This window comes from Mus caroli, unplaced genomic scaffold (genome assembly GCF_978045245.1).
Source record: "Mus caroli unplaced genomic scaffold, Mus_caroli_1 scaffold_15, whole genome shotgun sequence".
NCBI lineage: Eukaryota > Metazoa > Chordata > Mammalia > Rodentia > Muridae > Mus > Mus caroli.
The window spans coordinates 111,717,784-111,744,830 of record NW_028227270.1 but is presented as its reverse complement, the minus strand read 5'-3'; the positions used below and the strand labels follow the sequence as shown (position 1 = coordinate 111,744,830).

At 44.0% G+C, this 27,047-nt stretch overlaps 1 protein-coding gene across 1 annotated transcript in view; it reads left to right on the top strand.

Annotated features, from left to right (window-relative positions):
• Adarb2 (adenosine deaminase RNA specific B2 (inactive)) overlaps positions 1–27,047 on the top strand; it is a 571,813-nt gene that overhangs the window by 522,548 nt on the left and 22,218 nt on the right. Inside the window, exons 7-8 of the mRNA XM_021180400.2 lie at positions 369–537; positions 18,044–18,225. Of these exons, the coding sequence (XP_021036059.1) occupies positions 369–537; positions 18,044–18,225 (351 nt within the window). The remainder of the gene's footprint in view (positions 1–368; positions 538–18,043; positions 18,226–27,047) is intronic.

The window sequence follows — 27,047 nt, the reverse complement described above, 5'->3', positions numbered from 1 at the left end:
GTGTTTCCCAATGTATAAAAATTACACTTTTATGTCCACAAATTGAGTGTTAGACTTGTTTTTGACAAATCACCCAGTGGTGGCTTTGTGCATCAAAAAGAGGTAAACAGAGTCCATGTGGCCCCAGAGAGTATCTCAGACATTTGCTCTCCACCAACCCCAGAGATGTTTGGCCAACCTCAGGCTCAAATCTGCAGCTCAGATCTTAACCATGTTGCTATTAAAATGAATAAATTCCACTCTGCACTCACTTCTAAGACCTGCCTCCTGAGCCCAGCCTTTGTTTGTTATACTTCCTTCCTCTGCCTCCACAATCCCTTGTGTCTCTGGGCCAGTGACATCTTTCATGGTCACTTCTTCTTTCCTAGTGAACAGCAGCAAACACATCGTCAGGAAGTTCCGAGGGCACCTGCGCACCAAGATTGAGTCTGGGGAAGGAACAGTCCCTGTGCGGGGCCCCAGTGCAGTCCAGACGTGGGATGGCATCCTATTGGGGGAGCAGCTAATCACCATGTCCTGCACAGACAAGATTGCCAGGTAAGAGCCCAGTTAGCTGTTCTCTTTCAAAGATCAGCTATGGACACCAACAGGGACAGCCAAGTAGCAGGTCCAAACTCCGTCTTAGCACTGAGTGGGGCCACAGCACTTGTCATCCGGGACTCGGGTGCCTAAGGCCTTCTTGTACATGTTCCCATGTGTGTGCATGCTGTGTAAGTGTACACATAGAGCAGCATGCAGAGACCAGAAGTCGATGCTCAGTGCCTTCCCCAGTCATTCTCCACCTTATCTTTTGAGATGGAGTCTGTCGCTGAACCTGGACCTCATCAATGGGTTAGACTGGCTGACCAGAGAGTGCCAGGAATTTCCTATCTGTGATGCCCCCAACCCAGCACTGGGATTATAAGCACACACCACTACACTGAGCTTTTTATGTGGGTTCTGGGATGTAAAATTCAGACCCTTATGTCTGAGCAGCAAGAACTGTACCAATTAAGTCATCGCGCCAGTCTTTGTCCATCTTTATTTTCATCCCATGTGCTTGAGGCAAAAACACCTTTAGAGCGCATATTCCAAGCAATTTCTAGTTTCCATAGCAAGCATTCAAAACCTCTGACTTAAGGATTAATCTACTTGTGGTGCAATGATTGTGATGCATTAGTTTTATGAGAAAAAATATTTGCCATCTCTGAATGGTGTGGTCATTGCCAGGACACAGACCTGACCAGGGAGCCAAGTGGGTTTTTCTCTGCCACATCTTTTACTTTACACAAAAGGTGTTTCTAAAGCCTCCATGGGCTGCAGCTAGTTCAGAAATGGAGATCTTGGTCTTGACAGACACATATGGAATGGGCTAGGGAGGCTGGAGGGGAAACAAAGGCCAAGGACCGAAGGAAAGTAGGAAGCATCTACATACAACATCCTCCGCTTCCTGACACCAATAGTAGGATCTAGAGAGTATAAGACAAGCTGTCCCCCACAATCCCAAGAGATCCTCCAGTAAATCAAAGCCCCAGGAAGCACAGGTTATATTCCTGGTACCCAGCCAAGACTGGGGATATCTCACATGTCCAACAAAGCCCACTGAGCCTATGTGAAGTTGTATACCCTGAAGAAATGGCATTCATTCTACTGAAGAGAACACAAAGCCAGGAGAGAGGAGGGTTAAATTCTACCTGCATTTCAAGGTGGGGACATCCGACATGAGACAATGTAGTGTATACAGTGTCACCTCAACCCTCAGAAGTCAACATCCCAGGTTTCAAGTGGGTAGAGGATGCCTTGTAGACTTCCTCCTGGATACCACTCTCTGAGGATTCTGAGGCTACAGCAGGGAAAACATGAACCTCTATCAACAGTGATTCTAAATTCTCGTGGGAAATTACCATGAAGCTATAGAAAAGAGAGTACTATTTAGGCTCTGACTTTGATTGCCCCTGGCTTGGTAGAACAAAGAGAGGGCTCAATGACCGTAAATCAAAGCAGTGATTTCTGTATCACAGGGAACAGCCAAGATAGTCTTCAAACAGCTCATCTTTGAAAAGAAAATGTATTCCTCTTTGCAATATTTTCATCTATTCTTGGAGTAATAGGGGAAAAAAGCAGACTTTTCACTTTAACAAAAATTCTCTTGATACCCTCAGACAATGCTAGTTTTCTAAGTTAATTCTATGTCTCCACAGAAAAATGAAGTAAATTAATGCTACAGAAATGAAGTCTTGTCTCAGAGATCTTAAACATCAATAGACAACAAATTAAACAGGGGCTACAAAACCCACCTTATATTGGTTGCTGGCAAGTCTATCGATGGTAATGCTCAAAAGACAGGGTTTTATCTTTTTAATAAAATCCCCTTTGAAAAAAAAAAGCAGTCTATATTGCACCAGCTCCAGGGATAGTCAGGTGATATCCATAGTAGTGCAGAGATAGTCAATCGTAGACTGTTGTCTCTTGGTATTGTTGCTATTGTGGTGGTGGTGGTGGTGATGGTGGTGGTGATGGTTTGAGATTTTCTGTTTGGTTTGGTCTGATTATTTTAGGTTTGTTTGTTTGTTTGTTTGTTTGTTTGTTTGTTTGTTTGTTGTTTTTGAGACAGAGTCTCAATGCAAAATGCTAGCACTGTTGAAACTCACTGTGTAGATACCAAGCTGTTCTTGACTTCAGAGGCCTCACCTCCCTTGACTTCCTGGGTCCTGGAATTAAGGGTCTATAACCATCACAGTCAGATTTCTCTTGGTGTTTTTGAAACAGGGACTCACCATGTAGCACAAGCTAAACCAGAACTTACTATGAAGTCCAAACTGCCAGTGACACTCCTATCTCGGCCCCCTGGGTGCTAGGACATCTCTCCACTCCTGACTTCCAGGCCTTTTACTTTATTTTATTTTATTTTATTTTATTTTACATCCTGACTACAGTTTCCCCTTCCTCCACTCCTCCTCCATTTCCCTTCAGAAAAGGGCCAGCCTCGACGGATATCAACCAGCAATGACATATCATATCAAGTTGCTGTAAGACTAGGCACCTCCTCTTCCATTGTGGCTAGACCAGGCAACCCAGTAGAAGGAAAGTACCCCAAAGGCTGACAACAGAGTCAGAGATGGCTCCTGCTCCCACTGTTAGGAGTCCCACAAGAACATCAAGCAATACAGTTGTAATAAATGTGCACAAGGTCTGGGTCAGTCCCATGCAGCCTCCCTAGTTGGCAGCTTGGTCTCTCTGAACCCCTGCGAGCCCAGGTTAGTTGATTCTGTGGTTGTTCTTGTGGTGTCCTTGACCTCTCTGGCTCCTAGGATCCTTCCTCCTCTCTTCTGCAGGATTTCCTAAGCTGTGCTTAATGTTGGCTGTAGGACTCTGCATCTGTTTCCATAAGTTGCTGGGTGAAGCCTCTCTGATGGCAGTCCTCTTTGCTAGATGCCAATCATTTAATTTCTTTTCTTTTCTTTTTTCTTTTTTTTTTTTTTGTTGTTGTTTTGTTTTGTTGCTGGTGTTGTTTTGTCTCTGGTTTTGCCATTCATGTTTGGTTCCATCATGAGTCACTTGACAATCCAGCCTCTGGGTCCTGACCATCCAGTCTTCAGGCAGTATCAGACTTGGGCTCCTTCTCATGCCATGGGTCTCAAGCTGGACTAGTCATTGGTTGGCCACTCCCACAATTTCTGTACCACCTTTACCCCAGAAAATCTTGTAGGTAGGACAAATTGTAGGTCAAAAGTTTTATGGCTTGGTTAGTTTCCCAATATCAGGAAGTTTTGCCTGGTTATAGGAGATAGCTGGTTCAGGCTTCATGTCCCCCATTGCTAGGAGTCTTAGCTGGGGTGACACTCGTTGATCCCTGGGAGTTTCCATTGCCCTGTGTTTCTAGATTGTCCCAGAGATGCTCTTGATTCCAATTATCTCTCCCAGTACTCTCTCCCTCCACCCTCAGGTGGAAACACCTGATCCCTCCTGTTCCCATCCTGACTCCCACCCCTGTATAGCCTCCCCTCACCATGCCCCCACTATGTCTACTCTGTTTCTCTTTCCCAGTGATATTCACACATCCCCATCCCCATTTTTGAAAGAAGGCAAATGCTGGGCGAAACTGTAATGTCTCTGTTACAGTTGGCTGCCAAGAGACCACTCCCTGAATTCACCCAGAAATCAATCTCCTGGCACCATGTGTGTTCATACCATCAGTTCCTTTCCACTCATTCCCTCATTATCAGACATGGGTGGAGACAGGACAGGACAGAGGAGTGTGATGGATGCCAGGGCTTAGAGATGTCCTCACATCCTTGCTCCATCCCCTCACACCCACCTCCCAGTTTCACATGAGCTTCATCTCCTCTTCTGCCTCCCTTACTTTCTCTGTTCTGTCAATCTACTCTCTCCTCTTCCTCTGTCTTTCTTGTTGCCTCTGTATCTTGTCCATCTATCTCTGTATCTTTCTAACTAGCCCCCTCCTTCTGTGTCTCTAATCCTCTTTCTATCTCTTCTGTCTCTCTCTCTCTCTCTGTCTGTGTGTGTGTGTGCGCGCACACACACATTTGAGTGTGTGTCTGTCTGTCTCTCTCTCTCTCTCTCTATCTCTGTCTCTCTCCCTCATCTTTCTCTCCCCGTTTCTTCCTCTGTCTATTTCTCATTCACTCTCCATGTCCCTCGCTGTTTGTCTCTCTCCCTTTGTCTCAGTATCTTTCTATCTCTCTCTTTCTTTTCCCTTTTCTCCCTCACTTTCATCCTTCCATCTCTTTACTGATCCACACACACTTCTCTGTGAGTTTCTGAGGCTCACACTAAGTGGTCAGCTTCATCCCTTTTCAACGCCCAGCATGCCATTCTTCCCTATGCTACAGGGAATGCTGGGAAAGTTGCAGCCTTGTGCTCCTCATAGCCCATCCCATCACACAGCCTGTCTCCTGACCTGAAATGGGAGGGGTGCAGTGCTTAATGCTGCTGCTTGTGTCTGAGCCTGACCTTCATGCAATCTCTGATGCCACTTGATTTGCATGGTGTCTGTCACAGTGAGATGCACACGATGGCTCTTGATAAACGGTGCTTATTGGTAATGATGATGAGGACAGGGCAGTGATGACCATCACAGTGACAGAAATAATATACCCACTTTAAATAGTTCTGTCTGGATCAGGCTAAAGCAACTGGCATAGAAATACTTCCTTTGGCATGGGAGTCCCATAGCCCCTCAACAGGCCAACCCTGAGCAGAAGATGCGGGTGTGACTGCTCACACAGGAGCTATTTATTTCACACAGAGGCATGCTTGCCACTTTTGAGCAGGAACATATGTTACGCTGATGGTTCAAGACCATAAGCATCTGCAGCGTGCATTATTTGTACAAAGGCTTCACAAAGAGGCAGCCGGCTAATGTATGTGTTCATCTGTTTTCTAGCCTGTAGGAAAACAAAATTTCAACCTAGGGCTTAAATAATGTTCAAAACAGAGGGCCTTCACACGCAAGTACAGATGAAAGCTTCTTACTGGGCAGATTCGTGTCACTCGGTGCCCTGGACAGTGAGACTGTGAGTACCCAGAGGCACAGGAGCCGTGGTCTATAAAATACTCCTGAGGACACACTTGGCTATGAGTATAGCCCACAACACTGGCTGTACCGCACCCAGTGTCACACCACATAGAAACCAGATAGACCCTCAGGAGATCACTATTAAATTTTCAACCAGTTTTGAAAATCAGATGTTAAATACAGTCATTATTAAGAACAAAAAAATAAACAAACTTCCTCAAAATTATGCTAGAAGCAATAAACACTCCAAGTTTGCCACTTCAGAATTATCTGGCCAATTTGTGTGCTTTTGGAATTATTTACAGCTGCTATGACATCCACACAGAGGAACACTGTAACATTTTCACAAGTCATGAACTGCTGCCCAAGCCAGTGTGCCTCCTGCTAGGTCTGTGCACAGTGACCCCAGGCTGGCAGCTCAACATTAGTCAAGACAGAGCACTTATACCACAAGAACTGGCATAAGCTTCAGGAGCAAGCTCTGTCTGTCTCTGAGGGGAGGAAGCTAACTGCTACCAGTATATTAAGACCAACAAGTATAGACAGATTCTAGAAGAAATACCTGGGAGGCTGGCTTTGCATCTATTGTCTGTTTTTAGGAATCTTCATTCTTTCTTCGAATTTATCCTTCCCTCCAAACTCTAAGCTCCAGGGAACAGGGAACCCCTGACTCCCTCTCTCTGTCTCTCCTCTGTGTGTGTGTGTGTGTGTGTGTGTGTGTGTGTGTGTGTGTGTGTGTGTGTGTGTGTGTGTGTGTATCTGTGTGTGTGTGTGTCTGTGTGTGTCTGTGTGTGTCTGTGTGTGGTGTGTGTCTGGGGGGGGGTGTATACAAGTGTTTGCAAGGACACATGTAGAACCTCAATGACATCTCCACTTTTGTTGTTGTTGTTGATGTTAAGATAAGGTGTCTCACTGAGCCTGAAATTTCTTGACTCAGCTAATCTGACTAGTCAGGTATCCTCCTGTCTCAGCCATCCCCCAATGCTGGTGTTACAGGCACATGTTACCACATCTGTTTCTTTGTTGTTGTTGTTTTATGTGTGTTCAGTTCCTTGTATCTGAAACACAAGCACTTTACCCAGTGAGCCATCCCCCCATGTCTTTATCCACACAATACATTCAGTGACACCATCACTGCCTGCATGTACAAATTACCGAGTGGATGAAAGAAGCAGAGACAGTCAGGAGGGACAGTGGGAAACGTCAATCAACAAGAAACTGAGGCATTGCTCAAGACCACACAGCTTCACATCCCCTTTGAACAAGTCCTCAGAGAGCCTTGCTAAGTTGAAAGAGGGTTGCAGTGGGTGAAAACACTAGCCGTGTGGCTGGCAGACACTACCTTGTGTCTGCCCTTGTTGCTGATGTGTTGTGACTTTTCTGAGGAGGTGTAAAACTCACCACTGTCTACAAAGGGATAGCACCAATGCCCAAACGTGCTTCATTCACACTCATCCTGTGAGGTGAAAGGCATCTGTTAAGCTTGCTATGGAGTGCGAGCAACTCCAGACAGCTAAACCCCACTCCAAGTCAGGGCACCCCCAACTACCAAATTCCTATTCTATGTGGGCCTAAATCTACTTCATAATTGACTCAAACCTAGATTCGGAGTACTCCCTAGCATTACAACAGCAGGGGTAGCTATAGACTCAAGCACCATAAGGCATAAACAAAGCCAGACTCTGGGAAAGATATCTTTCCATGTACTCCATCCTTGCCCTTATGGGTGACTCTGCTGCATTCAGAAATACTGCTAGCCCTGGGAAAGAGGTGCACCCAGTTTGCTACATGATGGAGTCATTGTGGCCAAGATCCAAGGTCAGGCTTGCTATATGACTGACTACACTCCCTTCAGGAACCAACTCATTAGTGATGTGAATAGTGTTGAGACTCATAGTAAGAAGATATTTGAAGCACCATTGGGATTCAAGAGGAAGAGAAGAGCCCAGGTTCTCACTCACCAGCTGCATCACAGTGACTCTCTCGCGGTATCTAGTGGTGTGCATGGGGGTTAATGGTTGGTGAATCTTTATTAGCTAATTAATGACTGAAATATCTTCCTTCTACAGGAAGTTATAAAACTTTAATATGTACAACGCAATTCACTATGGTGTAGAAACTAGTGTTTTGTTGTGTGTATGGTAGTAGCATGGGTGTGTGGTGTATTACATGTTCCTGTGTGTGTGGGCATGTGAGTGTGCGTGTGTGTGTTCATGAGCACATTCGGAGCAGTGTGCACATGTGGATGTGTGAATGTGAAGAGCAGAGGCAAGGGTCCAAATCTTCTGTTCCTCTCCACCTCATTTTTCAAGAGCCGGTGTCTCGCTGAACCTAGAGCTCACCAATTCAAGCTCACTTAGGTAGTCAGTGAGCCCAAGGATCTGCCTGTCTCTGCCCCCATGGCACTAGAGATACAGATATGTGCCCTGTAAACAGGTTTTTATCTGAGTTCGGGAAAACTGAACTCAAGTCCTTGGGCTTGCATTTAAAGCATTTTCATCAACTGAGCCATCTCCCCGGCACCTGAAAACTAATAATTCTTAAAGATTGTAATCTTCTCACCAAAGCTAAGAAGTTATTTGTGCTGCCCATAGGTTTTAGGGAGGTATTTAATATCAAATGAACCTACTGATTTTTCTTTCCAAGGAAATAAGTCTTATCTCCCATGGTGCTTGGAGCCCAGTCCTGCAATATTTAGAAACACAGAACTGCTTCTCTTAGTAATGTGGTTTCATTTGAGCACTATAAAAAAATGAGTCCAGATGACTTTTTCTCACCCCTTATTTCACATGTTAAGATGAAAACAATTCGATAAAATGGTGTTTTTAATTAAGGTGGAGGAAGCACACCCACTAGACCAATCTGTAGTTCTCTTTGCAAATTCCCTGAGATACTGAAACAAAATGAACTGGAGCCTGACATATCCAAGGATCCAAACAATTAGCACAGCTGTATCATCTCCCACATGCAGGTCAAAATATTACACGGGATCCTCTGTTATCAATGGCACCTCCATGATGGTATTGCTAAGTAACAGCAGCCATTCTTCTGTGTACAAAATTTTTGAGTAAATATTGATTTCATTTTACAGTGCCAGTGGTAAGATCCGTTTTACAGGAAAACGAGAAAATTATTCAGAAACCTTGAGTTTCTGCAGTGTGTTATCGTGAGCTGTAAATAGCACTGCACAGAAAACCTTTACCTTTGGTAACTCACCAGCTAAGGTTCGAAACTATTCTTCCTTCTTTCTAGAAATTGGGGCTCTCACTAGAACTCCATCTGTCCTAGCACCCTGTCTTTCCTTCCATCTGTACAAAGATAGCTAGTACCCAAGGTAGACAGTACTAGCTCTCATAGTGGACTACACCCTGATGGTAAGACTCTCACTGGAACATCAACCAATCCCCTTGATGGCCCATATCATGATGTTTTTTGTGAGACCTTAATGTTATGTTCGGCTGCTTCCATCCCTGTTGCTAGATGCCTGCAGTGTTTCCACGTTGTTGCTACTATGAGCCCCTGTGCAAACACTTTGTTCTAGATCTCAGCTTTCCTCTGTAGGATCTGTACTGGAGGATTAAACAATAGCTTTTCAAAATAAAGGTCAAAGGACAAGATGGAATCCCCTGGGATGTAGGCAGTTGAATAAAGATGTATGTAATTACAGAACTTAAGACTCTAACTTCACATGGCAGAATTAAGTTGGGTAGAGGAATGAAAGCATGTACCCTACCTCAGATGGCTTCTAGATGCAACCACATGTGTCCTTGTAAAGGAGAGGCAGAGAAAGTATGGGGACAGGCATACAAACGTGCACATGGCAGAAGACAGAGCTTGGAGTGATGTGGACACAATCTAAGAGCATCAACAACTGTCCCCAGCAGCTGGGATTTTGAGGGTAGATCTTCCCCAGAGCCTCCAGGGGAAGTACGGCCAGGCAGGCTGACAGCTTGATTTCAGCCTCTGAGCTCCAGAATCTGCTATTAGGGGCCATATTGAAGCAGTTGTGTGCTATGGATGTCTTAGGAAAGCAATACATCACAAGAAAAGTTACTTATGTATCCTAACTCTGGGAAATCATAAAGCCAGATAGAAATTACAGTGAAGTATGTTCCTAAAAATCACAGGTCAAACAGCACCCTTAACCACTGAGTGGATCCACATAAAGTGGCTTATTTCACCTCATCAGTGAAAATTGACCCTCAAAACCACAAAATTAAAGCTGAGTAGCACATCACCAATCAACAGTGGCCCGTGCATAGAGGAATGGATGATGGTAGCTGTGACCACAGCCACATCCCTGTCTACAGGGTTTATATTCATACTCAGAGCAGCCGCGCTCACAGGCAACAGCCACAGGCTCCTTAAAGGATGGGGAAACCGGAGAAGGAGTTGAATGGCACATAGAAATCTAAATCTTCTGGAACTAATGTCTCTTTAGATATGGCTTCTGATTTTAAGCACCTGGACCTGATTATTGATCACAATGTCTCTTTAAACAAAGGAATTAAAACTTTCTCCATTAGAAGAGGAGGGGGGGGGGGGACCCTGGTATAGCTGTCTTGTATGAGGCTATGTCAGTGCCTGGGAAATACAGAAGTGGATGCTCACAGTCATCTATAAGATGGAACACAGGGCCCCCAATGGAGAAGCTAGAGAAAGCACCCAAGGAGCTGAAGGGGTCTGGAACCCTATAGGTGGAACAACAATATGAACTAACCAGTACCCCCCAGATCTCGTATCTCTAGCTGCATATGTAGCAGAAGATAGCCTAGTAGGCCATCACTGGGAAGAAAAGCCCTTTGGTATTGCAAACTTTATATGCCCCAGTACAAGGGAATGCCAGGGCCAAGAAGCAGGAGTGGGTGAGTAGGGGAGTAGGGTGGGGGAGGATATAGGGGACTTTGGGGATAACATTTGAAATTTGAAATGTATATAAAGAAAATATCAAAAAAAGAAGAGGAGGAGGAAGAAGAAGAAGAAGGGGAAGAAGAAGGGGAAGAAGAAGGGGAAGAAGAAGGGGAAGAAGAAGGGGAAGAAGAAGAAGAAGAAGAAGAAGAAGAAGAAGAAGAAGAAGAAGAAGAAGAAGAAGAAGAAGAAGAAGAAGAAGAAGAAGAAGAAGAAGAACAAGAAGAAGAAGAAGAAGAAGAAGAAGAAGAAGAAGAAGAAGAAGAAGAAGAAGAAGAAGAAGAAGAAGAAGAAGAAGAAGAAGAAGAAGAAGAAGAAGAAGAAGAAGAAGAAGAAGAAGAAGAAGAAGAAGAAGAAGAAGAAGGGGAAGGGGAAGGGGAAGAAGAAGAAGAAGAAGAAGAAGAAGAAGAAGAAGAAGAAGAAGAAGAAGAAGAAGAAGAAGAAGAAGAAGAAGAAGAAGAAGAAGAAGAGGAAGAGGAAGAGGAAGAGGAAGAGGAAGAGGAAGAGGAAGAGGAAGAGGAAGAGGAAGAGGAAGAGGAAGAGGAAGAGGAAGAAGAAGAAGAAGAAGAAGAAGAAGAAGAAGAAGAAGAAGAAGAAGAAGAAGAAGAAGAAGAAGAAGAAGAAGAAGAAGAAGAAGAAGGGGAAGGGGAAGGGGAAGGGGAAGGGGAAGGGGAAGGGGAAAGGGAAGGGGAAGAAGAAGAAGAAGGGGAAGGGGAAGAAGAAGAAGAAGGGGAAGGGGAGGGGAGGGGAGGGGAGGGAAGGGGAGGGGAGGGGAGGGGAGGGGAGGGGAGGGGAGGGGAGGGGAGGGGAGGGGAGGGGAGGGGAGGGGAGGGGAGGGGAGGGGAGGAGAGGGGAGGGGAGGGGAGGGGAGGGGAGGGGAGGGGAGGGGAGGGGAGGATGATAGCTGCGTTCTGGAGAAGCAGACCCCCAGCTGACTGTCCGACTTAGATTGTGACTGTGAATGGGCTGCTCACCCTCCAAGCAAAGACCTGTTGTTCCACATTCTCTCAAAGCTGCTCCTTCTCTGCACCTAGGACCCGGAGGGGAAAGTTCTGACTTCCTTCTTTCTTAATCTGTTGGCAGACTCCTCATCTGTAACACATTACACATTCCATAGAACTCCAAAGAGGATGATGTACCATTTTCTCATCTCATTTTTTTTGTGGGGGCCGTAGTCCTGGAGATTCAATCTAGGGCTCCATGCACACAAAACAAGTACTCTATCACTGAGTCACACTCCTAGCCTTTCCCACCTCCTTTTTGAGGCAGGGTTTCCCCATGTAGCCTAGGGTGGCCCTGTTGGCCTTGAGCCCGTGGTAGCCTTGCATCAATCTCCCAAAAGGCTGAGACTGACATCACTCACAGCTCTGATCAAACTCAAAAACCTTTCTAACCATTATTTCACTTAGAGCTCTGGTGACTTTTATAACGGCTTTTAAGAAAGTCTTGTACAATCTCTCATGATGCAAACAGTGATCAAGTGGATGATACTTATCACATACAGAAGCAATTGCAACAAATCAAAGACTGTGTGGCATCTGCCAGCCCTGTTACTAGTGGTAAGACCCACTGAGGTGGCCAGAATGGCCAGATTAGTAACCCCCAGAGACACACACAGGTGGCTGCCTACCTCGCAGACTCTGCTCAGGGATGTGGACAGAGCAGAGGACTAAGAATCCAGTTCTACAAAAGAAACGTGGCTCTCTCATCAGTGAGTAAGCATATCATGGTTATGGGAAGAAGAGAGTGAGCCAGCATAGTCTGAAACAGTCGTAGGTACCCTAATGAATGTCTGGGGAGAGGCATTGTGCAGGCAGCCAGTTGGATGCGATGCCTCCACACGGGAGGAAGTACATAGACAAAGCCAGAGAGCAGGGGAGGTACTGGAGAGCAGCCCTTGCAGGGGACATGGCACTACATAACACAGGCCACAAGGCAACCAGTGTAATGATGGTATCTTTTCTTTCTGTGAGTATACAGTGATTTATTAAGTCAGGTCTATACTAAAGGGTAGCACACTTCCAGTCTTCTTCTGTCTTCTTTAGTTTTGCTTTATATTTATGACAAATCTGAAAAGACTATCCTGATACACATACCCTGGTACTTTATTAAAGCATAGCCTTGGGACGAGCTCTTAGAAGTCCTGTTATTGAGTCAAAGGGTTATCACTCTTCTTTACCTGATTAAAAAAAAAGTGGAACATGGCTAATCAACTAGGAATTGATGGGCCAAGTGATGATAGCTTGTATTATTACCTGTCCTCATAAAAGTGGAGGGAAGGTGGTGTGACACATAGGAAATATGTGGAGGAAACAAGTATTAACCCCCAGGAGGATGTAAAATTGATTTTCTGTGGTGTCTCAGTGGATTGGAAAGCAGACAGTATTAGTGTGGCCATGTTCCAATGGAGGCAGGAAGGCTTCAAACTTTAGCAGCAATGGAATCAACTGAAAGACCTGTTAAACCTGTGTTTACAACTGCGAGACTTCTCCCCAGAGGTCCTGATTTCGCAGGTCTGGCATGGGGCCTGAGAGTATGTGTTTCAGTCGAGTGCCCAGCCTTGCCTGCATCACTCAGGTACCACACTTAGAGGATCACTGAGAACACTACTGCTCAAAGCAGCAAAAGGTGGTTCAGGATGGCCCAAATGATCCGAGTCTGGATTTATATTTTATCTGACTTTTTTACTCCAAAATTTTCATTAACTACTCAGATGCTAAACCTTCAGCACTGAAATGACTTTGGACTAATGTGGCCAAAAAATTAAAAAATTAAAAAACACAAATAAATAAACAAAAACAGGTTTGCCCAGACTCACGTCAATCAAGCAAATAAGAATGTATTTGGGCACTGTGCTGGTTAGTTTATGACTACTTTGTAGCAGAATTTTTGCCTGTCCAATAACTTTAAATATTAATACAACAAGAAGCCTGTGATTGGGCAGGGAAAAATGAGGCGGAGCTAAGAGTTGCAGAGACAGGGAGTGACAAAGTAGAAGAGAAGGAAGCAAGATGGAGGACGATCAGGAGGATTCGGATTCTGCATGGCTTTAAACAGCCACAGGTAGATACAATATCATATAGGGATAGAATAATTGGAATAACTTGTCTAATCTAGGTAGGCAGCTTGTACTATTATCAATTGTGTATATTATTGTGTGGGCATCTTGTGAATTGAGAATTTATTGATATATAAATCTGACTGATTAATTATAAGCTTCTAGAGTTTTGATTTTATTGGGTTACTGGAATGTGGGACAGCCAACCACGGGGGCTTTATGGCTGAGAAGGTACTGAGACACAGAACTGGAGCTGGGAAGACTGCGATTGGGTTGCTGCGGGGGCTAGCCTAGAGACAGAAGCAGTGAGACCACTGCCAGGGTAGAGTGTTGCTGGGTATAGCGCGGGAACTTGCGCTCTTATTAATATTTCCCGCAACACCACTTAACAAAATAGAGTCACCTGGGGAAAAGAAACCTCAGCTAAGGAAGTATATGAGTCAGACTGACCTAGAGGCATGTGTGGGGGGAGTTTTCTTGATTAATGATTGACAGGTGGTCCTAGGTGCTGTAAGGAAGGTAACTGAGCCAGCCATGAGGAGCAAGCCAGTAAGCTGCATTCCTCCACACCCTGGGCTTCATTTCCTGTCTCCAGGTTCCTGACTGGAGGCCCTACCCTGGCTTCCCACAGAGATGTGGTGTAACTTGGGGTTGTGAGATGAAATAAACAACGCTCTCCTCGCCAAGTTGCTTTTGGTCATGTTTTTTCATCACAGTAGTAAAAAGCAAACTAGGACATCAACCAGAATGTTCTTGAAGCTTTGGGTTGATCCAGTATACAGGCTAAGTTGACGACCTGAGTATCATCTACAGATTATGACTTCTTGATTCCCTCCGTGTGACGACCCTCATGGGCTTCAGACAGAACATGAGAAAATTTTGTAATTGGTGTAGTGGTTTGTTCAGAAAACAGGCTCACAGAAGAAAGTAGATGTGGCTATCTATGGAACTACCTCATGGTGCACATTTACAGCTCTACCGAGTTATATCTTTTTTTTTCCAGGACCATGTCAAGATGGTATAAATAACAGGCAGAAAAAGAAAATATCCAAAATACACATCACCAATGGATGTTCTCTGTCTAAACTTCAAGGCACACACCTGTGGGAAGGGCCTCATGCACACGGCTCATCATTTTCTCCCAAACTTGGAGGTCACAGTTCAAATTCAGCAAGGAGATGATATCCCTTGCCTAAAGAAAGGCAACCTTTTCTAAAATCTCTCCTCCACTTACCTGTGGTATTTCTGTGATTGACAAACAGACAAAAAAATATATTTATTTAGGGATTATCTATATTGAAAACTAGGCATAGGATTTCTGTCTCTGTCAACATTACAGGCATATCAGCTATTTGAACAAAAGGAGAGGTATTTTTCCATTCAATCCTGATCGCTGAGGATTCTCCAGTTCATATTCAGAGAGACATTTGGTTTTATTGATCGTGTTAGCTGAATTCGTTTAAAGTCCTATCGTCAGGCAAAGAGGAGGTTGATTTTTCTTCTTATTGTAAAGGTTATTAGGAGGAACCAAATATAGAAGTTATTTGTCTTTCGACAATCCAGTGGAATCAGAACCACTCAAATGTGTTCCACAAGTTTTGTTCAAAGCCAATACTTTGATGGTCTGAAGAATCACTATATCCCATCCAGGGAATTCACATTTCATTGTCTGAAGCTTAGCTTATTTGAAGAAGATGCACTGTTATCAATGGAGATTAGTGTACTATTCTGCTTTTAATAGATAGGAAAGTTTTACAATCTGAAGATTGTAAGCTCCACCCATGCCATCTATAACCCAGAGTCCTTTGCTTTGTATAGTTATCTCTTGGCAGACTTTCCGAGCATCCTTTCAAACAAAACATGTTAGCAATTCTGTTAAATTCAGTTTATTTATTTGTTTGTTTGTTGGGGGATGCTAATTTTTTGTATCAAGCAGAGTCTTACCTTGGTTGGCTTCCAACTCACAATTCCCCTACCTCCGTTTCTCAAGTACTGGGTCTACAGGAGTACTCAACCATTCTTGGCATTCTCACCTTTAAAAACATATTAACTACATTTTATATTTAAAATGCCGTACTGCACATATGGCGGTCTTTCTGACATTTGGGTTCCAGAGATTAAACTCGGGTCCTCAGATTTGGCCGTAGGCACTGACCATTACCCACTGGATCCATACTCTTCTTGGCTTCTTGGTTTTTATCTCATTTATCTTTTTGTTTGTTTTGATTTTAGTTTTCTGTTTTATGTGTGTGTGTGCTTTATGTTTGATGTAAAGAACATGAGGTTGGGTGGATACAGAGAGGATCTAGGAGGAGTTGAGAAAGGGGGAAAACATGATATTGTATTTAACAATTAATAAAATAAATCAATAATACAATGTCAAAATACAAGAGAATGCACCAAATTCCTCAAGTACAACTCAAAACCACCAACTGTTCTTCGCAGGAAGAGTTCAGATTTCAGTAGACTCCTCTCGTGAGCTTTGTAGACATTCTGTAACTCATCAATGAAGAGTATGGTCATTAGAGGACCCGTGGTGGTTGTGTATTATTGTAGTGAAAATTCAGCATGAAGCAGGAACATTATAGCCAAAAGACATAAGGAAAGAGTACATGTGCTTCTTCCAGACATGCCCTTCCTCTCATCCCATTCTGGTATTTACCCTGGGATAAAGTTCGTGTATCTGAAGACAGCCCTTTCTTTGCTGAGAAGACTGGTGTGACTTCTAGAAACTGACCACAATATTTTTAAATGAAGTTATGCAAATCTGATAGTCTAAAGTAAATGTTTCATAAAACCAATGACTGTTTAAATCGTGGGACTAAATTGTTTGTATATAAATATTACCTTTTATATTCCATTTGAGTTTTATGTAGATGAACACATTACTTTAATGACCTGCATTTACAGAGGGAGACTGGGAGAGTGGCTCCCTGAAATCCTTGCCAGCCAGATGGCTGCCTTTTCTTGCATGAGATTAAAAGATGTTTCTCATTCACCACGATGCTTCTGAGGCAGATTAATATCGCCAGCTAAATTGCTTGTGTTTTCAGAATAAAATTTAAAGAGAACTTTTTAGAGCAATTGGTGTCACCGGTTCTCAGAGCAGATTGCTCTCCAGGTAGAGACGTATTCGGTAATTAATGGAAAGAATTCTGTGTTAATTGACTGCTTCGGGAAGAGAGATATAATGACTCCTTATTAATCATCAAAAGAGATGTACAGCACGGAGGCCCCACAATAATTGCTCCAACAGTGGAGAAATGTTAATTAATGAAAAAGAACAATGATGTAAGAAATTAGCTACATAATGCTTGCCTCCAGTAGTGGTTGCATTCGAAACACAGTAGGGTGGAAATCACATTAGGTAGTAGATATACAGAACTTTCTACCTTGAATTTAGGTCGGAGGGCAAAAAAAAAACAAAAATTATCAGAGTACTTTCTCTGCTTGAAGAAGTAAGAACGTTCACCCAGAGCTATATTTATTTCAAGGAAAGAGCCCTTGTCAATCATCTCTGATCTGGGCTATTTTAAAATACAAAAATAAAACCATCCCCAAACCAAAACAAGGTCATTTATTAATGCCCTTTAATTTCAATACAGTAGGTCATTCTGAGTAGTAAGGACAAAGGGGATGGAAGACAGTGCTCTTCTCCAAATCGAAATCAGCAAATTCCGTTTCTGGACCTTTCCCAGATGTAATATAAGGAGAAGAAAAAACACCTTCAGATTCACTTCTTTTAAAGAGTGTGATTTTAAGTCTCTGGGAGAATAGTACTTCCTGTCTCTCTAACAACTCCATTTTCCAGAAAAGGAAGTTGAGCTTAATGGACACACAAGACACTATCAGAGCTCAGTCCTAAGTCCTTAGGGTCTAGCAGAATCATCAGGGGCCAGCCTGATAACTTGCATCTGAGAAGTTCCCAGGCCATTCCTCCCAGGCTGAAAAGGAGAAACCTTCAAAGAGCAGACAGTTTAAGGAGAAAATGATACCAACATATCTTACAACATATCTTACTAGCTCCCTGAGTGGCCTAGGAGCTCCCAACACTGCATCCCCAGCAGGCATAGCTCCCAGCACTGCATCCCCAGCAGGCATAGCTCCCAGCACTGCATCCCCAGGAGGCACAGCTCCCAGCACTGCATCCCCAGCAGGCACAGCTCCCAGCACTGCATCCCCAGGAGGCACACCTCCAAGTACTGCATTCCCAGCAGGCACAGCTCCCAGCACTGCATCCCCAGCAGGCCTAGATCCCAGCACTGCATCCCCAGGAGGCACAGCTCCCAGCACTGCATCCCCAGCAGGCACAGCTCCCAGCACTGCATCCCCAGCAGGCCTAGCTCCCAGCACTGCATCCCCAGCAGGCCTAGCTCCCAGCACTGCATCCCCAGCAGGCACAGCTCCTGACACTGCATCCCCAGCAAACACAGCTCCCAGCACTGCATCCCCAGCAGGCATAGCTCCCAGCACTGTATCCCCAGCAGGCACAGCTCTCAAAACTGCATCCCCAGCAGGCTCAGGAATCCCACTGACTTCACCCTTGCTTTTCCTTCTAGCTGGAATGTGCTGGGACTACAAGGCGCTCTCCTCTGTCACTTCATCGAGCCTGTGTACCTCCACAGCATCATTGTGGGCAGCCTGCACCACACGGGCCATCTTGCACGGGTCATGAGCCACAGGATGGAGGGCATCGGCCAGCTGCCTGCCTCATACCGACAAAACAGGCCTCTCCTTAGTGGTAAGAGACCTGCACCCCACTGCCTTCTCTTCAGGCTGCTGAACACAGAACCAATGGTTGCAACTCTTTTCTGGTTGCACTCACTTTGGCAATGATAATTTCAAACTTAATGAGTAACAATAGAAAAAACTTAAAATGGACCAATTGTGTGCGTGTATGTGTGTGTGTGTGTGTGTGTGTGTGTGTGTGTGTGTGTGCATGTGCGCATGAGCGTATCTGATAATAAACAACAGTTTAGCATGAATTCAGGTGGGACCTAGTACATCACACATCTGTATGTTGTTTTCATTGCAGTGGTATATAGTGGAATTACAAACCCTACTAATGGAATAAGGCGTAAGAGGCCCGCAGCGCTTGTCTTAGATATACCTGGTGTGTGAGAACCTGAGTTCAAATCCTCAGAACCCACATAAAAAAGCTGAGTGTACTGAATAGTAGTAGTGTACATTCCAACACTCTTTTGGGGAGATGGAAGCCAGAAGCAGCAGCTTCACTGGACACACACACTCACACACACACACACACACACACACACACACACACACACGAGAGGAGAGAGAGAGAGAGAGAGAGAGAAGGGAAGTGTCAGCCAGCCCCCAGTTCACCTGCAGTGTGTCTGCAGGACCTAGGATACCCTCTGTTGCTGGACCTGGCTGGAACCACAGCTGGGAGGCAAGTCCTAAGCCAACCACACCTTCGCACAAAACCTAGGTGCCTTTAGGGAGCCCAGACATGCCAACCCACCTGGCAACAGGTGGTTGCAAGGGTCATAGGTCACATAGCTTTCGAAACACTCAAAGGTGTGAACTTTTGTGTTGCATAGAAAGGAGCCAATGAGAAATCTTCACAGGTTTGGAAAAGTGATACTTACATAGTAGGAACAGCCTTCTGTATTAATCATAAACTTCCAGGCATTGGGGAGCTATCCAGAGCAGAAAAAAGCATGTGAATTTTCATCATGACCTCTTATCCTTGTAACAAGACCCTGGTGGAAAACTCTAGATCTTTATGTGAATTCCCCCTGGTGCTTCGGGAGAGTTCTCTTGAGAAACTACTTGAGGCAAAAATCAGGCAGGTGCACTAAGAAACAGTGAAACTCTCCTTGCAAAAGCAAACCTGGGCTCCGCTCCAGGAGCTGGGGGCAAGCACTCATGGGCTTGGCTGGTTTACTCTCAGCCTGTGCTGTGGTGTGAATGGAAAGTACCTTTCACGGGTCCATGGGCTTTAATACTTAGTTCAGCTGCTGTGAAGCTTTTAAGAGGTGAAGGCATTAAGCTGTACTACAGAGCAATTGTGATAAAAACTGCATGGTACTGGTACAATGACAGACAGGTAGATCAATGGAATAGAATTCAAGACCCAGAAATGAATCCACACACCTGTGGTCACTTGATCTTTGACAAGGGAGCTAAAACCATCCAGTGGGAAATAGACAGCATTTTTAACAAATAGTGCTGGCACAACTGGTGGTTATCATGTAGAAGAATGCAAATTGATCTATTCTTATCTCCTTGTACAAAGCTCAAGTCTAAGTCGATCAAAGACCTCCACATAAGACCAGAGACACTGAAATTAATAGAGGAGAAAGTGGGGAAAAGCCTTGAAGATATGGGCACAGGGGGGAAATTCCTAAACAGAACAGCAATGGCTTGTGCTGTAAGATCAAGAATTGACAAATGGGACCTCATAAAATTGCAAAGCTTCTATAAGGCAAAAGACACTGTCAATAAGACAAAAAGGCCACCAACAGATTGGGAAAGGATTTTTACCAATCCTAAATCTGATAGGGGACTAATATCCAATATATACAAAGAGCTCAAGAAGCTGAACTCCAGAAATTCAAATAACCCCATTAAAAAATGGGGTTCAGAGCTAAACGAAGAATTCTCAACTGAGGAATCCCGAATGGCTGAGAAGTACCTGAAAAAATGTACAACATCCTTAATCATCAGGGAAATGCAAATCAAGACAACCCTGGCATTCCACCTCACACCAGTCAGAATGGCTAAGATCAAAAACTCAGGTGACAGCAGATACTGGTGAGGATGTGGAGAAAGAGGAACACTCCTTCATTGTTGGTGGGATTGCAAGCTTGTACAACCACTCTGGAAATCAGTCTGGAGGTTCCTCGGAAAATTGGACATAATACTACCGGAAGATCCAGCAATATCTCTCCTGGGCATATACCCAGAAAAAGTTCCAACTGATAATAAGAACACATGCTCCACCATGTTCATAGCAGCCTTATTTATAATAGCCAGAAGCTGGAAAGAACCCAGATGTCCCTCAACAGAGGAATGGATACAGAAAATGTGGTACATTTACACAATGGAGTGCTGCTCAGCTATTAATAACAATGGATTTATGAAATTCTTGGACAAATGTATGTGGAGGATATCATCCTTAGTGAGGTAACCCAGTCACAAAAGAAGTCATTAGATATGCACTCACTGATACATGGATATTAGCCCAGAAACATAGAACACCCAAGATACAATTTGCAAAACACAAGAAAATCAAGAAGGAAGACTAATGGGTGAATACTTCATTCCTCCTTAGAATAGGGAACAAAATACCCATGAAAGGAGTTATAGAGACAAAGTTTGGAGCTAAGATGAAAGGATGGACTATCCCAGGTATCAATCCCATAATCAGCCACCAAATGCAGACACTATTGCATATGCCAGAAAGATTTTGCTGAAGGGACCCTGTTATAGCTGTCTCATATGAGGCTATGCCAGTGCCTGGCAAATACAGAAGTGGATGCTCACAGTCATCTATAAGATGGAACACAGGGCCCCCAATAGAGAAGCTAGAGAATGCACCCAAGGATCTGAAAGGGTCTGCAACCCTATATGTGTAACAACAATATGAACTAACGAGTACCCCCAGAGCTCGTATCTCTAGCTGCATATGTATCAGAAGATGGCCTAGTTGGCCATCATTGGGAAGAGAGGCTCCTTGGTATTGCAAACTTTATATGCCCCAGTACAGGGGAATGCCAGGGCCAAGAAGCAGGAGTGGGTGGGTAGGGGAGCAGGGCTGGGGGAGGGTATAGGGAACTTTTGGGATAGCATTTGAAATGTATATAAAGAAAATATCTAATAAAAATAAATTTTAAAAAAGAATGCATGTTAAATCTTAAAAAAAAAAAAAAAGAAGAAGTGAAGTCTTGGTAGAGGAAGTAGGTCACTGGAGCAGGCCTAGAGGTTTTATAGCCTCACTTTCTGTCTGCTTTGTCTCCTGACTACTTGTGTAAAATGCAGGTAGCCTCCTTAGGCTCCTCCATGATAGACTGTCTCTCCTCAAACTATAAGCCAATGTAAGCTCTTCTTCCCTTATGTTGCTTCTGTCAAGTAATTTGATCACAGCAGTAAGAAAAATTTAACACAGCCAGTATCTAAGAAAGAAAAAAACAAAACAAAGGAAGACAAAGCAGTTGTTGGTGTGTATGTGTGTATATATCTATGTATGTATGTATATGTGTGTATGAATGTGTGTATATATGTATGTTGTGTGTGCATTTATATATGTGTCTATCTATGTGTCTGACTGTGCTTGTGTATATCTGTGTATGTGTGTATATCTGTGCATATGTGTGTGTGTGTCACTGTGTGTGTCTGTGTGTGTGTCTGTGTGTGTGTCTGTGTGTTGCAGTTGGGCCTAAGATTTATTTCCAGAATTTTAAAACTGCTCCACACTATAAGATCAGGTGTGAAAAGGGGGCCTCATGAGAGCAACGGTGGGGAAGAGATGAAATAATTCATGTAGAGCCCAGGAGGATGCCAGGCAAATTATTAAGATGCCAGTCATCACAGAAATGAATCCCTTTATTCATCTATTCTACAATGTTGGCCATTTAATGGTTTTGTAAAATAAGATCACAGATCTTAAGAAGCTAACAGAGGCAAGGCAGGAAAGGAGCTCCCTTTCTGTATGTCACCGACTAGTCACTTGTCCTTCACAATTAAAACCCCAGGCATTTTTGGATGCCATCTAAGCTCCTAGGAACCTTTGTAAGGTTTGCCTTCCTTTTAGCAGCAAAAAAAAAAAAAGTTCATGGCATCAGGCAGCAGCTCCGATCCTAGCTCCTGCCACTGGGCGTGGTGACACACACCTGTCATTTGAGTGTTCAGAAAACTGATGCAGGATCCTGGGTTTGAGGATAACTTTGATATATAGTGAATTATAGACTAGAATTACAGACTGTCCAGCCATATGTAGAGAGACTGGCGCCATTCTGCGTTCAAAGGCACAGGATTTATTAGACTCTTGCTACATCTCGGGGCTCCAAGTGTGCAGCTAAGGAGAACTTGTATTGAAATACTGGCAAGTTTCAGCAAGATATCTGGGAAAGGGGTAGCGCTGTTTAATCCAGGAATATTAAACAGTTGTTTGTATCCAGATTTTCCCTTATTTCGCTGTAACACAAGTCTGACTATTGTGGAAGGGGTGATACTTCATCTCCATCCTGAGGGCTGAGTTAATGTCAATACTAAAGGCTGGATTCACAGGATACACAGGCAGTGGGGAGCCTACCCTCTCTGTTTATTACATCACCCCTATAGCCCTACTATTGTTCCCAGCCCATTGGTTGTCTCCTTCACTCTCAACAGCAAATGTGTGATGAGTCTTAATCACTAGCAAGTCAGTGGTATACATAAAGGTTTGAGTTTCAGTTCACCTGAAAAGTCCAAGCTATAAAGGCTGCCTTTGGGCTCAACCTAGGCTGCAGAATCCGTAACTCAAACTATAACAGAAATGAACCACCTATAGGTGGTATTCTTGGGGACAGAAAGGAGGCAAGCAGAGGGGTATGCTCTGAGTGATACAACTGTTGTAAAGTTCAGAAGTGTCCTGAGAGTGGCAAAATCATTTAGGGACATGAGATGACACTTCTTGAACAGACACCCTCTCTTCCGTACTGACTTTATGACATGGGTCATCTCATTCAGTCTTCATACCAACCAAAACCAAATACGAGACGCTCCATTTCTTTTAAGTGTCAAAGTAAAGCTAGGAAGCCACCTCAGACAGTAAGATGTTTGTCTTGCAGACACAAGGACCTGTGTTCAAACTCTAGAATCCACATTAAAATGCTGCAATTCCAGCTCCATGGCCAAGTGGTCTAACCTACTTAGACACTGAAGCCATGGAGAAACTCTGTCTTAGAAGGTAGATGATGTTCCTAAAGACCATCTGTCTACTGAATGCTGACCTGTGGCCCCCACATGCATACACATGCATGTGTGTAGCCTTCATACCAAAGAGCACATGCTAATTAACCTTGAAAGAGACTCGTGAATGTGATATATTCCTTAAGATGCTCTATTTAACTGAAAGGAACAAGAATTTAAACTCAAGTCCAGTTGGCTTAAATTTTACATTCTTCTAATATATCAGATTACATCCTGTGGCAATGCAGAACAAGTTCTTTGATGTCTATTTAAAACACACATAAAAACTAATAATGTGAAACGAGCCTAGCTAAAGAGGCAGCAATGTCTAGCTACTGAAGAGGGGATGTGGGGGCAGTGAGCCAGTGCACTGGAGTGTGTCCAAAACTCTTAGCTGCCTGCTGCTCTCAACCCCTCATGTGGCACTGAAGACTTGCCTGCCACCAAGCACAGTCATGAAAAATTTGCCTTGAGGTCTAGAAAATTATATTTATTTTTTAAATGGCCAATAATTTCAGCAATTCTGAGAAAGTGCTACTTGGGGAGCACACTCTTCCTCCTTCTTGCTTTCATTCTTCCTTGCTTGCTTTTCTTTATCCTGTCTTGTCTTGAAGTGACCAAGAACTCGCTCTGACTAAACAACAAAAGTATCACTAGACAAGATCGGGGAGTGGGGGGTATGGCTGGTTTGGGAGCATAAGTGAATGTCTCCACATTAGATATCCCCAAATTATGGCATAGTTCTTGGATTTATTGTAGGTTAAATTTATTGTCAGGTTAAAGAAGGAGAAGGAGGAGGAGGAGGAGGAGGAGGAGGAGGAAGAGGAAGAGGAAGAGGAAGAGGAGGAGGAGGAAGAAGAAGAGGAGGAGGAGGAGGGGGAGGAGGAGGAGGAGGGGGAGGGGAGGGGGAGGAGGGGAAGGAAGAAGAAGAAGAAGAAGAAAAGACACTTCTCTTTTTTTTATGAAGGGTTTACATTCTCTTTTTCTGTGCCCTAACTCCTTGAGTAGTCCTCATTCTTCTGTATTTATCTAACAGTGAGAAAAAACTAATTTGGGGACAAGACAGATGGCCCATCAGTTCTGAGTGCTGTCTGGTCTTGCATGCGACCTTAGTTTGGTTCCCAGGAGCTTACAATTCCTATAACTCCAGCTCCAGGGGATCCAATGCCCTCCTCTGATTTCTGGGGGCACCTGACTCACATACATGTACCCACACAGAGAAATGCACACAAGGTTAGAATAAGTCCTTTTAACAGCGATTTAAAATTAACAGACACTAAGAAATGTAAAAAACAGCACCACCTCTTTACCAACCCACTGTCAAGTTAGTGGTCTTTGTTCATCCTCTGGGAACCACCACAACCCTTCTTGGACATCCAGTCTCTTATCTGTGCTCTTTATAAATGACATGTTCATTTAGGGACATGGCAACATAAATAAGATGATAACTTTTGATTATTGTGGCTGTAGAGATGGCTCAGCAGGTACTTGCTTCACAAGCAAAGCTATGTTCAGGTGCTTGACACCAATGTACAAGCCAAGCATAGCAGCATGCCTGTAGGTTCAATGCCAGGTAGATCCCTAGAGCTCACTGGTCAACCAGCCTTGCCAGAATGGCCAGGTTCAAGTTCACTGAGGAGTCATTGTCTCAAAAGAATGAGATGAAGAGTGGCTCGGTGGCATAAAGCAATTGTCACACAAGCCTGACAACCCAAGTTTGATCTCCAAAATCCGAGTTGAATAAAAGCTTACATACACTGTGCAGCAGCAGAAATAAGAGAAACCCAGGGCCACCTGATTGGTTTAAGATATACCCTAGCCCCTGAGGCACGTTCTCCTCCACCCCAGCCCATGTGGCATCTGCCTCCCCCTCTAGCAGTGGGGTCTGACTAAGCCCAGCAGCCCGTGCTCCCCTAGAATATGGTTCTCGCTACTATAAAGATGCAAATTGAGCTAAATCTTAATATCTCGCCTGCTCAGAAACCCCAAGCAGTGACTTCATTGCTTTTGATGGACATTTGAAAATGAATCATGCAAATTTTGAAAAGAAATCATCCTAATTTTTTGAATAAGGGAAAAAAAAAAAAAACAAGGCGGGGGGGGGGGGGGAGGAGAAAGTCTTGCCTGAGGATAATAATAATAAAAAGCACACTCAAACAAGCAAATGAACTTCCCTCAAGGTCAGTTTGCAGAGTTGCCCTAAAAGGTGAAGCTCACACATTAGTAGAAAGAAGCCCTGCAATTTAGATACAGCTAAATCAGTTCTGGGTTAAAAAGAATCAACGAAGCTGAAAAGGATACCCTCATTGCCACAGACACAGGGTGCATATTAATGTCTCAGAGTCAGGCTTGAAGTACTCTGCATAAGGCAAGCTAACCTGAAGTCAACTTCAGAGCCTGTGAGTGTGTTAAGGCTGGGCCAAATCCTGAGTCCTTCTCGAGGGGGAAAAAATTCATCATTATCTGAAACAGCCAGCCTAAAGAAGGCTGCCATTGTGAATTCTGCCTTCTTGTGAACTCAATAAAATGAAAACAAATCATGAGAGTAATAACTAATAAAAATCTATGCTTGGAATGCATGTGCTTTTAGAAAAACAAAGTGCCACAAAATAGAAAGTGACTTTGACAGTTTGTTTTACCAAGCTGAAGATACATGCTTCCTGATGCTTTAAACATCAAGATGAACTTTTTCTCCCATCAAGTAAAACTATCACAGTGGGATGAAGGGGTATAGATAGCATAGCTGTGCTGGTTTGAATAAGACATGCCCCCATACTCTCATGATCTGAACAGTTGGTCCCAGTAGATGGCATTGTTAGGGTATGCTATGGAATGTTTACAATGTGGGTCCTCGCTGTAGGCAGTGAGTCCTTGAATGTGGGTTTTGGGGGTTCATAGCCCGGCCCCACTTTTGATTATTCCTTCCCTCCTATCTCCTCCCTACCCCGTCTCTGATCCCTCCCTGACTTGGTTTGAACAGCCAGTTTCCTGCCCCTGTCTCCGTGCCTTCCATACTGTTGACTTTCTCCACCATGTTAGACTCTGTTCCTCTGAGACTGTAAACCAAAATAAACCTTTCTTCCTTAAGAGGCTTTGCCAGGGTGTTTCATCCCAGCAAAAGAAAAATAACCAATACAATAGTCAAACTCTTTTTTTTTTTGATAGTAGTTTATTTAATAGATGTGACATTTATGCTTATTTATTTCTGTGCGTGCACACACACACACACACACACACACTTTTGCACACGCATCAGAGGACAACCCATGGGAGTCTGTTCTCCCCTTCTTTTTTTTTTCAATTTTTTATTAGATATTTTCTTCATTTACATTTCAAATGCTATCCCAAAAGTCCCCTATACCCTCCCACCGCCCTGCTCCCCTATCCACGCACTCCCACTTCTTGGCCCTGGCGTTCCCCTGTACTGAGGCATATAAAGTTTGTAAGACCAAGGGGCCTCTCTTCCCAATGATGGCCGACTAGGCCACCTTCTGATACATACGCAGCTAGAGACACGAGCTCTGGGGGTCCTGGTTAGTTCACATTGTTGTTCCTCCTATAGGGTTGTAGACCCCTTCAGCTCCTTGGGTGCTTTCTCTAGCTCCTCCATTGGGGGGCCCTTTGTTCCATCCAATAGCTGACTGT